Consider the following 15,114-nt stretch of genomic DNA (forward strand, 5'->3'; position numbering starts at 1 on the left):
GTGTGTTCGTCTGCTCCACGTCAATCTGCATCCACGCTCCCTGAGGAAACAAATACAAGTATCAGATCCAGTATCACGTCCCGCCAACACATTCATCTGCTTCAACTCACCTGCACTCTGCCTGCACGCTCTGTTGTTCTTCAATAAACCCTGTTTACACTTACCAGTGTCTCCGCTCCCTTCTGTACGTAACACAGACACACTGTGTCTGATTAATTTCTTCAGTTAATCAACAAGTTTCTGCAGCAGGGTTGTGTGCCAGTCAGAACTGGACTGACAATGACTAAATTACTAATTCACTAATAATTGTGTTGTCCTTCATGGATTGAAAGGGACACAGTACGTCAGTTCCAAAATTTGTGCTGCATAACTGGTTATGCAGGTGGATAGTATTTATCTGTAGAGATAAAAGCTCCACTCTTCACCACAATGCTGACTCACAGAAACAGCCAGAAAGGCTTCTGAATAGACTGGGATTTGGATCCTTTTCTCTAGAGCTTTTGCTTGACAGTTACATACAGTTAAATTCACCTGCAGATCTAATATGAAATACTCCAAATTAAACCTTTAAACCCCTTTTACACAGCAAACATTACAAAATTGAAATCTTCAGAGCTGTTACTGTTCTTCATTGTCACTAAGAGCAACTCTGAGGCCTGAGGAGCATTTTGCTTGATTTCAGTTGAGCCCAAGATCATGTCTGTACATTAGAATCCCTTCATAAGAGAACATTTAACCAAAAAATAAAACATTTGATCATGTGATACATCTTAAAGGATTAGTCCACTTTCAAATAAAATTTTCCTGATAATTTACTCACCCCCATGTCATCGAAGATGTCCATGTCCTTGTTTCTTCAGTCGAAAAAAAATTAAGGTTTTTGATGAAAACATTCCAGGATTATTCTCCTTATAGTGGACTTCAATGGATTTCAAATGGACTCGATGACATGGGGGTGAGTAAATTATCAGGAAAATTTTATTTGAAAGTGGACTAATCCTTTAAGATGTATCACATGATCAAATGTTTTATTTTTTGGTTAAATGTTCTCTTATGAAGGGATTCTAATGTAGTTGAAGGTCAAAATTATAGTTTCAGTGCAGCTTCAAAGGGCTTTAAACGATACCAGATGAGGAATTTTTTATTTTTTTATTTTTTTAGAAAATGACCGATCTTTTCGCTAGATAAGTACCTTATTCCTCGACTGGTATCGTTTAAAGCCCTTTGAAGCTGCACTGAAACTGTAATTTTGACCTTCAACCATTTGAAGTCCATTGAAGTCCACTATAAGGAGAATAATCCTGGAATGTTTTCATCAAAAAACCTTAATTTCTTTTCGACTGAAGAAAGAAGGACATGGACATCTTGGATGACATGGGGGTGAGTAAATTATCAGGAAAATTTTATTTGAAAGTGGACTAATCCTTTAAATGCATTATAAACAATTTATCAGAAAAAATCAGACGTCAAGAGCCCAACTAAAATAGCTAACACTAATCACCATAATGGTGACATCAAACGAAGCATTTTCAATAAATCATCAACATCTAAACTTCTGTTAATTCTCAATAAGAACTTTTGTAGATGTATGACAGAAATAAAATCCATCTGGTTAGTAATAAGTGAAGCTGATAATGCTGTTTACGGAGCCCTATATATTCTAAGAAGAAGAATATACAAAGGTATGTTTCCTTTCAATATTTTGTGCAAATGCTACTCTGAAGCAAATCTATTGTACTTGTGGCACCACCTACTTGTAAATCACTGAGTATCAATTTTCATAATGGTTAAACGAAATCAGCAAAATCCCCAATGTTAAATTAAAACTGTTCAGTGTTTATAATGGAACCACCAGCAGGGTGGTTAAAGTAACACTGAAGCAGTGTTATAGTTAATTAGATAAGTGATTCATTGAGTGATGATTGTTTGATTATTGAAGACACCTGATGATAACGAGCAGAATCACTGAAGAATAGAGAAACTCAAGAACTACAACTGACTTCCAGTTATTCCAGTAACTTATGCCAAGTTCACACTGTACGATTTTCAAATCAGATCACTGTTCTTTTAACAACTATCTGGGGTAGCATTCATTCACTGCAATGTGCACACTGCAAGATGGATCGGCAACGGAATAGGAAGAATCGCTGACAACAAAGTCTGGTCTGCAAACTACATTTCACAACCAAACACAACGTTCAAATGATGCACAAAAGGGGTGATGAAGAGATTCAGCAGAATCAATGAATCACTTCAGAAATAAAGTTCTGATAACAGAAATAATTTTGAAGTTATATTTTTGCCCTTTCTGACTTTAATTGATAGGGCAGTTTAAAGTGAGACAGGACACATTCGGGGAAAAAAAAAGAGAGAAGGGAACATAAAAAGGGAACTAAAGGCTTGTTTATTTAAGAATATGCGTAAGTGCAGTTTCACATCCTGATGCAAAGATTCTCAGAAAACCTTAATATATCTGACTGGATTATGAAATAATAAATGGTTAAAGAGATCATGACAGTGGAACACATACTTTTTTTTTTTTTTTTTTTGGATACAAAAAAAGCAAGCTTCCTTATTTTTTGTTTTAAATACTGCTGTTGTCATTTGACTGGATGACTTTTCTGGTCTTCTCTCATCAGCATTCTTGAGCACCTGAAGAACCTCACAAAAAAATAAGGTATTCTGGGGTAATTTTAAAAGATTAAAAGGGGTAAAATGTCTTATTCTTATATTTAAAAAATGCATTTATTTATTTCAAATGGTTTGATAGCAGAACACACCAGTTACACCAGTGTAAAATTGTATTCTGTAACATTTTTAGTGTGCATGTACATGTATGTATATGTACATATTCTTATTGGAATGATCAGGAGATTTAGTGAAACGCTGTTCTCATTGTCTTCCAGCATCTGTGCAACTGGGATTTGACTGAATCAAGATGCTGCTGATCATTGAAGCTCTTCTCATTTTAGCTGCTCTAGGACAGGTAAGCTTGTGTTCTAGTATGAATATTACAGACATGAAGAATACTGATGATTGATCATTATGATTCCTGTTGCTGCAGGATCACAGAGCTGCTGCTGCTGCTGTTGAAGGACAAATATTTCCATTGAATATGGCACTGAATTCTGTTGATGACCAATATGGTGGATGTAGAGAAAAAATGGAACACCTGGTGAAGACTAAATATCTAAAGAAGGAAATCAATTACTCACCTGAATTTAAAAAGGCTTGGCAAAAAGGTAAAAAGAATGCCACAGCACCAGAAACTGAATTGACAAGGAGTCATTCTATCGCCATTTATGTGTACACTAACCTTAATTCTAGCGTATATAGCAATTTTAATATGGCTGTTCATAATGGGAAACAAAAGTACACAGACCAGATATTCAAATGGTATTCACTTCACTTTTTGTTAACAGATGCAATACAGATATTGACTAAAACACAAAAGAAATGCAAGTCAACATATCATGGTACAAAAGCTGAATATCATAAGAATGTAACGGGCAAAGAGGTTCGTTTCGGCTCATTTACATCCTCCTCTCTTGATCGCAAAGTGGCACAAGGTTTTGGAAATAAATCTTGTTTTGAAATCAGAACTTGTAATGGTGCTAATGTGATCAAATATTCTAAGTATCCCGAACAGAAAGAGGTGCTGATTCCCCCATATGAGAAGTTTAAGATTACTGCTGTCAAGACAAGACAATACCAGACAAATCTCTGGTGTGAGACTGTGTACAAGTTGAAAAGCTCTGGAAAAAGAAGTGACCTGAACTGTACAGTGGCTTTCAAGAAATCAACAGGATTCAAATGCATATGCTCAAAGGGCCGTTGCACAATGTATAGAATATAACTGTAAAGCTGCTTTAAAACAATGTGTATTGTATAAAGTACTATATAAATAAAGGTGACAATAATGCATCCAAGCGTTCAGTATTTCTAAGCATAGGGCAGAACAAAACTGACAGGATATCAATTGAGGGAACTCAATACCACTGACAGAGAAATTTTTCTATAGTGCCTGAATGTATTTGAGTTATCCCACTGATGGAGAAATTCACATTAGGCAGAAAATTGGTCAGAAACTGCACTGCTATCAGTTTTTGTATTCCCTGGGATTTGACCCCTTGATTTTGGCATTTCTAAAGCCTTACTGTACCGCTTGAACGAATGCATGCTGAGTGCTTTGAATTTACATCCTTACATAGCTTACTTCACTTCCACATTTAATTACCCACAAATATTTTTTTCTTCTTTGACAGAAAAAAAATAATTCAATCATGAAATTGTGACAAAAATTAAGGATTTAAAGATATGCATTGATTTACTTATTCCTTATGTTGTGTGCTGTATTGTCTCCACAAGTAAGTTAGAGATAAGCGAATGACAGTGTTGTGAAGAAATCATTTTCATTGCTTTTGCTGTAATTTAATAACATGTTGAATTTGTGCTGGTCAGATGAAGATTATTCAATGAACTCAATAAATGCTCATTTTCATTATAACTTGGTCTCCTGAATCCTGCTCTGTCTGCCAGTTATGTCATGGCCAGCTGGAAAGAGTTAAGCCAGGTTTATGCTGTACAATTTTGGCCACAATTTGACCATCTAAGATGGCCTTTGTGAATCCTAAAATATTCCTCTGATCCTAGGCCAAAATCTGAAGTCGTTGATCACTAGTTTGACATATTCACCGACGGCCGATTAATGACCGTGGCGATTAATGTTTTGCCTCTGACAAAATTCAGGCAGTGATAGAAGTTTTGAGGCTCATATTCATATTTCAACAGTTCATATTTTATTCATTTTTAGCCAGTGAATTTTTGGAATAAATGGTCTAACTAACTTTTAAATGGTGTTGTGTTTAACATACTTGTTCAAACTCGTCCTAGAGCTTTCAACAGATCAACTCAAATTTGGGTGAGATGTTCTTCAGACAATAACAATCAAAAAGATCTTTGTGATATTGTCAACCGTTCCCATGTGTCACAATAAATGAATGATGGTGTAGACTCCATAAAGCAAGTGAGGACAGACGTATGATGTACTGACATGAAAAAGTCTATGGTGATTTCATACAAAAAAAAAAAAAACATACAGATGGAATTCACCTCACTTTAGTTAACAGTAGGGATATAGATTCAGAAGAAAACACAAAATTAATGCTGTTTAATTAATGCTGTTTGGATTTCTAAGTAATGTTTAGAGATAGCTTGAACAATGTTTGCTGTAGTAGGAATAACAAAGACCATTTTGTTGACTTTACTGAAATACTTAAAAACATGTCCAAATGTTGTCCCAACTTTCCAAATAGAGTGATCTGAACAAACAGTTTTACACTAAGTATACCAGTAAACAGTTTTTGAAAATCTTACAATGTTTTTACAGTGTACTGTGATGCATCACTTATCACACACACACACACATACAGACACACACAGAACACATGGACACAGATGGTTTGCAATGTACAAAAGGCACTTTTCTCTTCTTAGTTTGAAAAGACGCTGTCGTCTGGCTGTGGGCGACAGACTTTTCTTATCTTCTCTCGTTGTTGCTCCTGAGCTCCTGAGCTCCTGAAAAATAACAGAAAAAAAATCTGACAACAAGAAACAACATAATTTTCAGGTAAGTTTGTGGTTAAAGATCAATATAACAATTCCATCAGTGAACATCAATGGTTTAAGTGATTATTCAAATGGTTCTGTGCACAAATTTAATGTGCACATATTCTTATTTCAGTGATAGATTATAGTATTTGTGAAAATCTGTTATGTTTTTGGTTGACTTTCAGCATCTGCGCTTCACTAGATCTATTAGTTCATCTGAGGGATTTGACTAAATCAAGATGCTGCTGATCATTGAAGCTCTTCTTCTCATTTTAGCTGCTCTAGGACAGGTAAGCTTGTGTTTTAGAATGAATATTACAGACATGAATACTGATGATTGATCATTATGATTCCTGTTGCTGCAGGATCACAGAGCTGCTGTTGATGGACAGATATTTCCATTGGACTTCGCACTGAATTCAGTTGATAATCTATATGATGGATGTACTGTTAAAATGGCAGACCTGGTGAAGACAAAATATCTAGAGAAGGAAAAATCTGCTTCAGCTGAATTTAACAAGACTTGGCAAGAAGGTGAAGAGAATGCAAAGACAGCAGAGGATAACTTGCAACAGATTCATTCAGTCGCCATTCATGTGTACACTAACAAAGACTCTAAAGTATATAGTAATTTCACTAGTGCCACTCGTACTGACAAACAAAAATACAATGAGGGGACATTCAAATGGTATTCACTTCACTTTCTATTAACAGAAGCGATACAGATTCTGAAGAAAACACAAAATAGATGCTATGTAACTTATCGTGGTACAAATGTTAAATTTGATGTTCAGAACAAAGAGGTTCGTTTGAGCTCATTTTCATCCTCCTCTCTTGATCGTAAGGTAATACAGGGTTTTGGAAATAAATCTTGTTTTGAAATCTACACCTGTGAAGGTGCAAATTTGACAAAATATTCAAAGTATCCTGATGAGAAAGAGGTGCTGATTCCTCCATATGAGACATTTAAAGTTACAGATGTCAGGAACAGAACAGATCAGCCAGATCTCTGGTGTGAGACAGTATTTGTGTTGAACAGCACTGGAAAAACAAGTGACTTGAACTGTGCATTGTTTAACAGGGGAAACCATGCTGCTTTCTTTAATGTTTTACTAATTTTGCAATTATTATTGTTTACCTGCTAACCAGTTAAATGTACATGTTTCTCATTGTTACTGAACTTTGAAGTGCTTGTCATGCTTAATTAAATCTGATATTCTGGGGACAATTTGATAAGATTTAGTAGTGATTGGAGAAAATACTTTTCTAAATTAATTGGTTTTCTCAATGTGTTGTCTCAGTTCAAAGTATTTTTCTTTTTTTTCTTTTTTTTTTTTTTTTTTACATTTTACAATTGTGTTGTCTTGTTTCATCAACACATTGTGTATTTTGTATGAAATGTTACAACATGCCCTATAGGTGGGAGACACTGTAAAGTGAGAAGCATGTTATAACATGCTTACAGTATGTGACAGTTTAAAACCTGACCTTATAATAAAAAAAACAATAAAAACAAAACAAAACAAGATAAACTCAAATATTGTTTGGGCACATGCCAATCAACAAACAACACAACAAAGTCAACAAAAAAAACATGCAGATAAATAGACTCCTCCCTCCACACACAACTCAGAAGACATCTAGACCGAGAAGAATGCTGAACACATTCAGATTTTGGGGCAGCCTAATGGTAAGAGAGTCAGACTAGAAACCCCAAGGTTGAGGGTTCAATTCTCAATACTGGCAGGAAAATGTTGGTGAGGCTACAGCGCTCTCTTCCCTCCTAAACACCCATGACTGAGTTGCTGTTGAGCAAGGCACCTAGCTCCCAATAATTTCCCAGATCAGTAGGGGGTGCTGCAGCACCTTCAGCACTCCTAGTTCCCTCGGCCATGATGTGTGTGTGTGTTCACTACTCACTGCTCCTAATGTGTGTGCACTAACTTGGATGGGTTAGGACAAATTCCAAGTATGGGTTACCAAACTTGGTCTTCACGTCATGTCACATTAATTCCACACTCCCAATTAGAATTTTTATTACAGAAAAAAGGTAAATGGGGAGTTTGGTGATGCACTTGCAGCTGTCTTTATATACAAAAGTTAGTGAAATTAATTCATATAGAGTTCAAACACTGTAAAACCCAACAAGTTAAGCTAACTCATTTCATTTGAGGAAACTGATTACCTCAATTTAATTAAGTTAAAACCAACTTGTTTACACTTGTACCAATTGACCCTTCGCAAAGACCCGCCCCCCTTAGTTACTGTTGCTTTGTCCGACAAGCCATGGTACTGTCACGCCACACAGAGTGAAAAATATATCATGGAGCAAAGAGGACACTGACAACTCGTCGACAGACAAGACAGAACAGGTTACTTATGACATTAAACAAAGTCCCAGCTTTCAAACTGTGTAATTTTTTAAGAAATTCAAACAATACAAACCGTTTTGTGGCTCTTTAATGTGTCGTGACAGATTGCTATAGCGCCTCGGATCAAGCGGCTCGTGAACCGATCATCTCTTCCTACTAGTTCATTTATAGCATCAAATAAACATGAATGAACATCAGAAGGAATGCTGTTTCAAATGCAGAAAGACGTCAGTACACACCATTTTTCAAGTTTAAGTCCACCAAGGTTAATCTTCTAACTCCTGACTGCTTTGTCGGACAAAATGGCATTATGATTCACTCCCTACTAAACACAACTTATACAGATAACTGATGGTGTGGATGAAGCATCACAAAACGTTTTCAGCTATCATCAATAAAAAAAAAAAAAAACCCCGCTTCATGTAAAATAAATCACCTTTTATTAGGTTACTGATATGAAGGGAGTCTTCACTTCACTGTGAGTGAACATGGTTTAAACATTTTTCAAAAGTATTATTCATTGTGTAAAACCAAACATTTCATTGTTTATAAGTATTTTGTCTCAGCCAGTAGCATTAACTGATTTTTTAAAATACCTTTTTATTTACTTAATCATTGAGTACTTTTATATAAAGCAACTTAAATAAAGCAACAAAATTTGTTTTTGGCATATGTTTCTCTTTTTCTGTCAATTTTTAAAAATATTTCCAGTTTCAGATTATACATTAGATTATTAATTAATGTTTTTTTTTTTTTTTTTTTCAGTCAAGCTTCCGCCACAATTATGCCTCTGCCCTAAGAGAATATCTGATATTAAAATAAAAGTGAAATCTATAGTTATTCCTGTACTTTTAAGTGTGAAACATTGCTGCTTCAGAGTGCATAGTGCAAACCAGAGCCGTTGAATAAAATTTAAAATAACAGCTGAATTGTTTATAATTTTACAGAATTGAGTACAATTTAAAATAAAAGTAAATGACTGTAAAACAAACAATGTAATATCTCTGTCTCCAAAAGTTCTCTGAAAGGTTCACTAGTGCCATCTTGATGGTCTTTTATCCTGCCAATACTACCACTGTTCTTTGGGCCAAAGTTCACAGTGAAAACAGACCTATATTGTTTTGAGAGCTGTAAGACAAACATTTTTATATGATTATTACAAATAAATGGGTGAGAAAGCCCTTTGAAAATGCAAGTGACATGTGATCAACAGAGATGATGATTACAAAAAATCAAGATTTGGAAAATCATGCTTTTTATGTATCATTACCCAACATTTGCTGACGTGACTTTGACATAGTAACTGGCACTGAAAATCTGTTATATACTTTAGTTTAATCATAGTTAATTTTTACCAGACCCGTTAATCAGTCCCTCATATCACGTTTTTGTTTACAAAACTGTCTCAGGACAACACGATTAAACTTATGTGTCTGTCTTATGTGACAATGCTGAAATAATGTGCTTAATGAAGACATGAAAAAAAGTGTTTAATCCAATTAAATTACTATAAATAGACATTTCATTTTAAAAAACAACAACAACAAAAAAACCATTTAGTTTCTGAACATCTTGAAACACAACCAAATGACTGAATAATGATCGATAAATAACAAAAGAGTCAATGACTGGCAGAAGCGTCTGCCAAACAAAAATTAAAATAAAGTAAGTCTTAATTCATATCCTAATTTTCCTTAAATGTTTTCCAAAAAAACAGTTACTTTACAGGTATTTCCATGATTATTATTGTGAAACATTCTCTGTACAATGTAGATCTCTTGCAGTTAACCATTAGCTAGCAACCACATGAACTACATGAACTATTGTAACTATCATTGCATCAGCAACTACACAGTTAATGGGGTCACAATGGTGACCCACAAAACAGATGACAGAACATTACCCAACAGAACATTAAACATTATCAGATCTCTAGATCTTTTAGAGAATGTTATCCTATCTTTTAGGAGAGTATTCTGGTAACAAAAATAAATCTAGCTACTGAAAACATTACAAGAATATAACATAATGTTCCTAGAACATTCTTAGAATAATACAGTTTCTAGCTGGGGTGACCTCACATTGTTGGCCATAGTATGAGCACACACTGAGTGCGCTGTGAGGTTACACTTTCAGATCACTGTGACAAATGCCCCCATTTTTCAAGCAATCCTGAAAACTGTGGTTAGATTTATCAGCTGTGTTTGTTAGGAATGAAGCTAAACTCTGTAGGACAGTGACCTTCCAGGACTGGAAGTGCCCACCCCTGATGTAGACACACACAGACATCAAGAATCAGTGTATGAGTCTCAACAATGAGATCAGTGAGTCAGTCCACTATAAGATGATTGCATCATCACCAACTTTATCTTATCAGAAGTTCTCTTGCAATTTATGAGCTAAATGTGTTTTACACACACACAGTTACAGCAGCTGCAGAGAAACTGGTTTAAAAAGTCAAGGGAAAAGAGCCCAACTAAAGCAAACACTGACCTCCATAACGATGACTTTATTTCAAACTTTATTATTTTTATTATTTTCTGTTAAACAAAAGAAGTTTTTTTTTTTTTTTTTTTTTTATGAAAGAAATAAAGTCAAACTGGATTGTAATAAGTGAAGATGCTGAGATCTGGAGAAATCTGTTAGTGTTTAATGTTCTGTTGCTGCCTGGCACCCTGTCATTTGACAAATTTTTTACTTCTGAAATACTTACCTGTTCTACTCCAGCGTGTTTACCCAGTCTCCGTGCTTTTACGTCTGTGTGTGAGTGTACCCACCTTCATCGTGTGTTCATCCTGTCACCTGCCATCACCCCAGCCACGATCTGCAAACCTGTAAGAAAAGGACTGTATCAGTGTTCCATTATCACTCCATCAAGTCTCCATTTACCATCCACTTACCTGCATTACTGTGTTTACCGTGTTGTTCTCCAAAAAACCACCATCTGCTTGAATATCTGTGTCTCCTGCCCTTCTGTCCATAACAGAAGACCGGACCGACACTGAAGGACAAACAGCATGAGTTCCACAGACCCATTTCAAGAACTTGTGGTTGGACTTCGTTGTGTACTCACCACCAATCCACCTGCATCCACACCAGCCCTCACTTCCGGCACCGCCGCAGTTACTCCTTCACCACCGGTCTACACCAGTCCCATGGCCAAACCAGCGCCCTTCTCTGGCTCGGCGGAGAACTGCAACGGCTTCCTCCTGCAGTGTTCGCTGGTCCTGGAGAAGCAGCCACACCTGTACCCTGACGATCGCTTCAAGGTAGCCTTCATAATTTCACAGTTGAACGGACGAGCACTCCAATGGGCAGAAACAATTTTGTCACAAGATGGACCCATTATTCAGTCTCTGACCAGCTTCATTACCCACTTCAAGGAGGTTTTCAGCAGACCAGTGAGTGATTCATCTGCGGGTGAGCGGCTCTATCATTTGAAACAAGGTTCAAAGTCTGTTAATGATTATGCCCTCAAGTTCAGGACTCTTGCGGCTGCCAGTGGATGGAATATCGTCAGGGTTTGGATCCCAGGGTATGGCTGCATCTCGTTGCATACGAGGATACCATCGGCCTCGACCGATTCATCCAGCTCTCCATCAGAGTCGCCACTCGTATGCAGTCGTGTCTAGAAGAACACCGGGGCCAGCCATCATACTCTCCATCTCTCCACCAGCCAGAATCCATCAGCCCTCCAGAACCAGGCAACAAACCTATGCAACTGGAGAATAATAGGTTGACACTCGCTGAGCGGCAGAGGCGGCTGTCCCAGGGCTTGTGTTTGTATTGTGGTGCTACTGGGCATGTCATCTCAACATGCCATTCTTCCCTCCATTAAGAGAATGAAGCCACTCTCAACCATTGTAATGCTTACTGCTGTCAATGTTTCCATTCCAGTCCATGCTCTCCATGACTCCGGGTCAGCCGGTAACTTCATCTCTGGTGCCCTCTGCCACCAGCTCAAACTCAAGACCACAACCACGCCGTCCATCTACCAGATCCATTCCGTGACTGGCAAACCACTCAGCCATAAGCGTGTCCAGTTATGTGCTGGCCCAGTCAAGCTCCAAGTTGGATTACTGCATGTGGAACATCAACATCTCCTGGTTCTGGAGGATTCCACCGCTGATGTGATCCTAGGGCGCCCCTGGTTGGAGCAGCACAATCCCATCATCTCTTGGACCACCGGCGAAATCCTGAAGTGGGGCAATACCTGTTTCCCAGACTGTTTCCCTCACATCCCTCAGCCTCCTGCTCCTCATCTGCTCTACCTCCATCGAGAGCCCAGTGGATAAACAGTCTGTGGATATTCCTCCTTGTTACGCCCCCTTCAGTGATGTTTTCTGCCCGAAGAGAGCTTCCAAGCTGCCTCCACACCGGCCATGGGACTGTGCCATCGATCTGCTTCTGGGTGAGTCAGTGCCCCATGGGAAAATCTATTCATTATCCATCCCTGAGCAGAAGGCCATGGAGGAGTACATCGAGGAAGCATTACATCAGGGCTACATCCGTCCTTCCACTTCCCCTGCTGCTTCGAGCTTCTTCTTCGTGGCCAAAAAGGACGGAGGCTTGCGGTCTTGTATTGATTACCGGCCTCTGAACAGAATCACGGTGAAGTTCCGCTATCCTCTTCCCCTCGTCCCAGCGGCTGTGGAACATCTACGTGGTGCCACTGTCTTCACCAAGTTGGACCTCCGCAGCATGTACAACCTCATCCGGATACGTGAGGGGGACGAGTAGAAGACAGCTTTTGTGACCCCTACTGGACACTATGAATATTGCGTCATGCCGTATGGCCTGGTCAGCGCCCCCTCCGTATTCCAGGATTTCATCCATGAGGTGCTCTGGGAGTTCTCCACAAGTTTGTCCTGGTCTACATCGATGATATCCTGATCTACTCCCGGAGCATGGCCGAACATCGCCACCACGTTGCGGAGGTTCTGAAACGCCTGAGAGAGTTCCAACTATTCCTCAAAGCTGAGAAGTGCTCCTTCCATCAACCCTCAGAGCAGTTCCTTGGATATAACATCAGCAGCAGTGGCATCCAAATGGACAAGGGGAAGGTAGCAGCAATAAAGAACTGGTCCACTCCATCCACCATCAAAGAGCTCCAAAGATTCCTCGGGTTTGCAAACTTCTACAGAAGAACTACAGCTCCATTGCATACCCTCTGACAAACCTCCGTGACAAGCCCAAGTCTCTGTCCTGGTCACCAGCGGCCAACGAAGCCTTCAACACCCTGAAAGAAGCATTCACCAGCGCACTGCTCCTTGTTCACCCCGATCCAGAGAAGCCCTTCATCGTCGAGGTAGATGCCTCTACCACAGGGGTAGGAGCGGTGCTCTCGCAGCAGCAGGGGAATCCAGCCAGACTCCATCCATGTACCTTCTTCTCCTGCAAACTCAGCCGGCGGAGAAGAACTACGACATCGGCAACAGGGAACTCCTAGCCATCAAACTGGCCCTGGAAGAGTGGAGGCATTGGTTGGAGGGTGCCAAGCACCCATTTATGGTACTCACTGACCATAAGAACTTGGAGTACTTAAGAGATGCTAAGAGATTAAACCCACGCTTGTTGGGTGCTGTTCTTCACACGTTTCCACTTCAGTATCTCCTATCGTCCTGGTCCCAAGAATGTGAAGGCAGATGCCTTATCCTGTCTCTACACCTCGGAAGAAACCAATGAAGAACCGGAGCCTATTCTCCCTGAGAACATAATCGTGAGTCCCATTCACCAGTCTGAAACTTCCGTGCCCTCCTCCAATGCCTCTACCAACGCTCCGCCAGGCTGCCCCCCAGGTTTACAGTATGTCAGCAGGACTCAGCGCACTCCACTCATCCATTCATCCCACACATCTCTGGGCACTGGCCACCCAGGGGCCAATGTTCCATCTGGCAAGCTACATCCTCTGCCCGTTCCCAACAGACCCTGGTCACACCTAGGGGTGGATTTCATCACTGACCTGCCTGCCTCTGACAACAATACCTGTATCCTGGTGGTGATTGACAGGTTCTCCAAGTCCAGTCGACTGATTCCCCTCAAGGGACTACCTACAGCCATGGAAACTGCAGAACTCATGTTCAACCACATTTTCAGATACTATGGCATTCCAGAAGACATTGTGTCTGACCGTGGACCCCAGTTCATCTCAAGAGTGTGGAAAGCCGCCTTACCCCTCCTAGGTGTGACCATAAGCCTCTCGTCTGGATACCACCCGCAGTTGAATGGGCAGACAGAGAGGAAGATCCAAGAGATCGCCCGCTTCCTACGTACCTTCTGCCATGGCCACCAGAACTCTTGGAACCAGTTCCTTGGTTGGGCCGAGTACGCCCAGAACTCCCTCCGCCAACCAACCACTGGACTCACTCCCTTCCAGTGCGTACTCAGTTACCAACCCCCTCTCTTCCCTTGGTCAGGAGAACCGTCGGATGTACCAGCCGTTGACTACTGGTTCAGAGAGAGCGAGAGGGTCTGGGACGCAGCTCACCATCAGCTACAACAAGCTCTTCGAAGACGCAGAATGACAGCCGACCAGAGACGCTCCACTGCTCCAGTCTATCAACCAGGTCAGAAGGTCTGGCTGTCGACCCAGGACATCAGGATGCGTCTGCCCTGCAAGAAGCTCAGTCCCAGGTTCATTGGCCCCTTCACCATCAGCAAGCAGAGTCACTTATCAGCTCCAGCTACCACCACAGTACAAAATTCACCCGACTTTCCATGTTTCAATCCTCAAACCTCACCACCCTTCTGTTTCTGTTCCCACAGAGTCTGGCGCAGCAGCTGAACCCCCCCCCCTTCCAAATCTGTTCCGTTATCACTCCATGAAGTCTCCATTTACCATGTGCTTGCATATCTGTGTCTCCTGCCCTTCTGTCCATAACAATAGCACTGCACGCAGTAAATCAGCTAAGGCTTGTTTTAGGATGTTTTATTCAGAAGGAACTTATTCATAATAAACATTTATACTGAGATAAACAGGTGGTCCAAACCCTTACGTAACAAAAATATATGGGAATATACTGCAAAATATAATGAAATATATTACATACATTTCTATATATGGGAAACTAGTGCTTATATTTTTCAATATACTTCAATGCATTGACCAAGTATGGCTATATATTGATACATA

General features: G+C 39.8%; 2 protein-coding genes and 1 long non-coding RNA gene across 4 annotated transcripts; 2 read left to right on the forward strand and 1 right to left on the reverse strand.

The window, feature by feature from the left end:
- Nucleotides 1–2,558: 2,558 nt before the first annotated feature.
- Nucleotides 2,559–3,924, forward strand: LOC127508502 (ecto-ADP-ribosyltransferase 4-like). Its single transcript, XM_051886537.1, has 3 exons — nucleotides 2,559–2,677; nucleotides 2,907–2,986; nucleotides 3,065–3,924. The coding sequence occupies exons 2-3, from the start codon at nucleotides 2,939–2,941 to the stop codon at nucleotides 3,854–3,856; spliced, it is 840 nt and encodes a 279-aa protein (XP_051742497.1). The 5' UTR covers nucleotides 2,559–2,677; nucleotides 2,907–2,938; the 3' UTR covers nucleotides 3,857–3,924.
- Nucleotides 3,925–4,797: 873 nt separating this feature from the next.
- Nucleotides 4,798–13,005, reverse strand: LOC127508518 (uncharacterized). Its single transcript, XR_007928827.1, has 4 exons — nucleotides 11,056–13,005; nucleotides 10,883–10,983; nucleotides 10,760–10,814; nucleotides 4,798–5,577 (listed from the first exon to the last, which is right to left on the reverse strand). It is a non-coding gene; the product is annotated as an uncharacterized LOC127508518 (long non-coding RNA).
- On the forward strand, nucleotides 5,534–7,479 carry LOC127508504 (ecto-ADP-ribosyltransferase 4-like). 2 transcript variants are annotated; one of them, XM_051886539.1, is made up of 3 exons: nucleotides 5,534–5,629; nucleotides 5,796–5,900; nucleotides 5,976–7,477. In XM_051886539.1, exons 2-3 carry the CDS (start codon nucleotides 5,850–5,852, stop codon nucleotides 6,753–6,755), a joined length of 831 nt encoding a protein of 276 aa, XP_051742499.1. In that variant the 5' UTR covers nucleotides 5,534–5,629; nucleotides 5,796–5,849; the 3' UTR covers nucleotides 6,756–7,477. The 2 variants fall into 2 exon arrangements, with proteins under 2 accessions (XP_051742499.1, XP_051742498.1); XM_051886538.1 differs by lacking the exon at nucleotides 5,534–5,629 and having other exon boundaries at nucleotides 5,824–5,900; nucleotides 5,976–7,479.
- Nucleotides 13,006–15,114: the final 2,109 nt, after the last annotated feature.

The sequence above is a fragment of the Ctenopharyngodon idella genome, chromosome 3, assembly GCF_019924925.1.
Source record: "Ctenopharyngodon idella isolate HZGC_01 chromosome 3, HZGC01, whole genome shotgun sequence".
Taxonomy (NCBI): domain Eukaryota; kingdom Metazoa; phylum Chordata; class Actinopteri; order Cypriniformes; family Xenocyprididae; genus Ctenopharyngodon; species Ctenopharyngodon idella.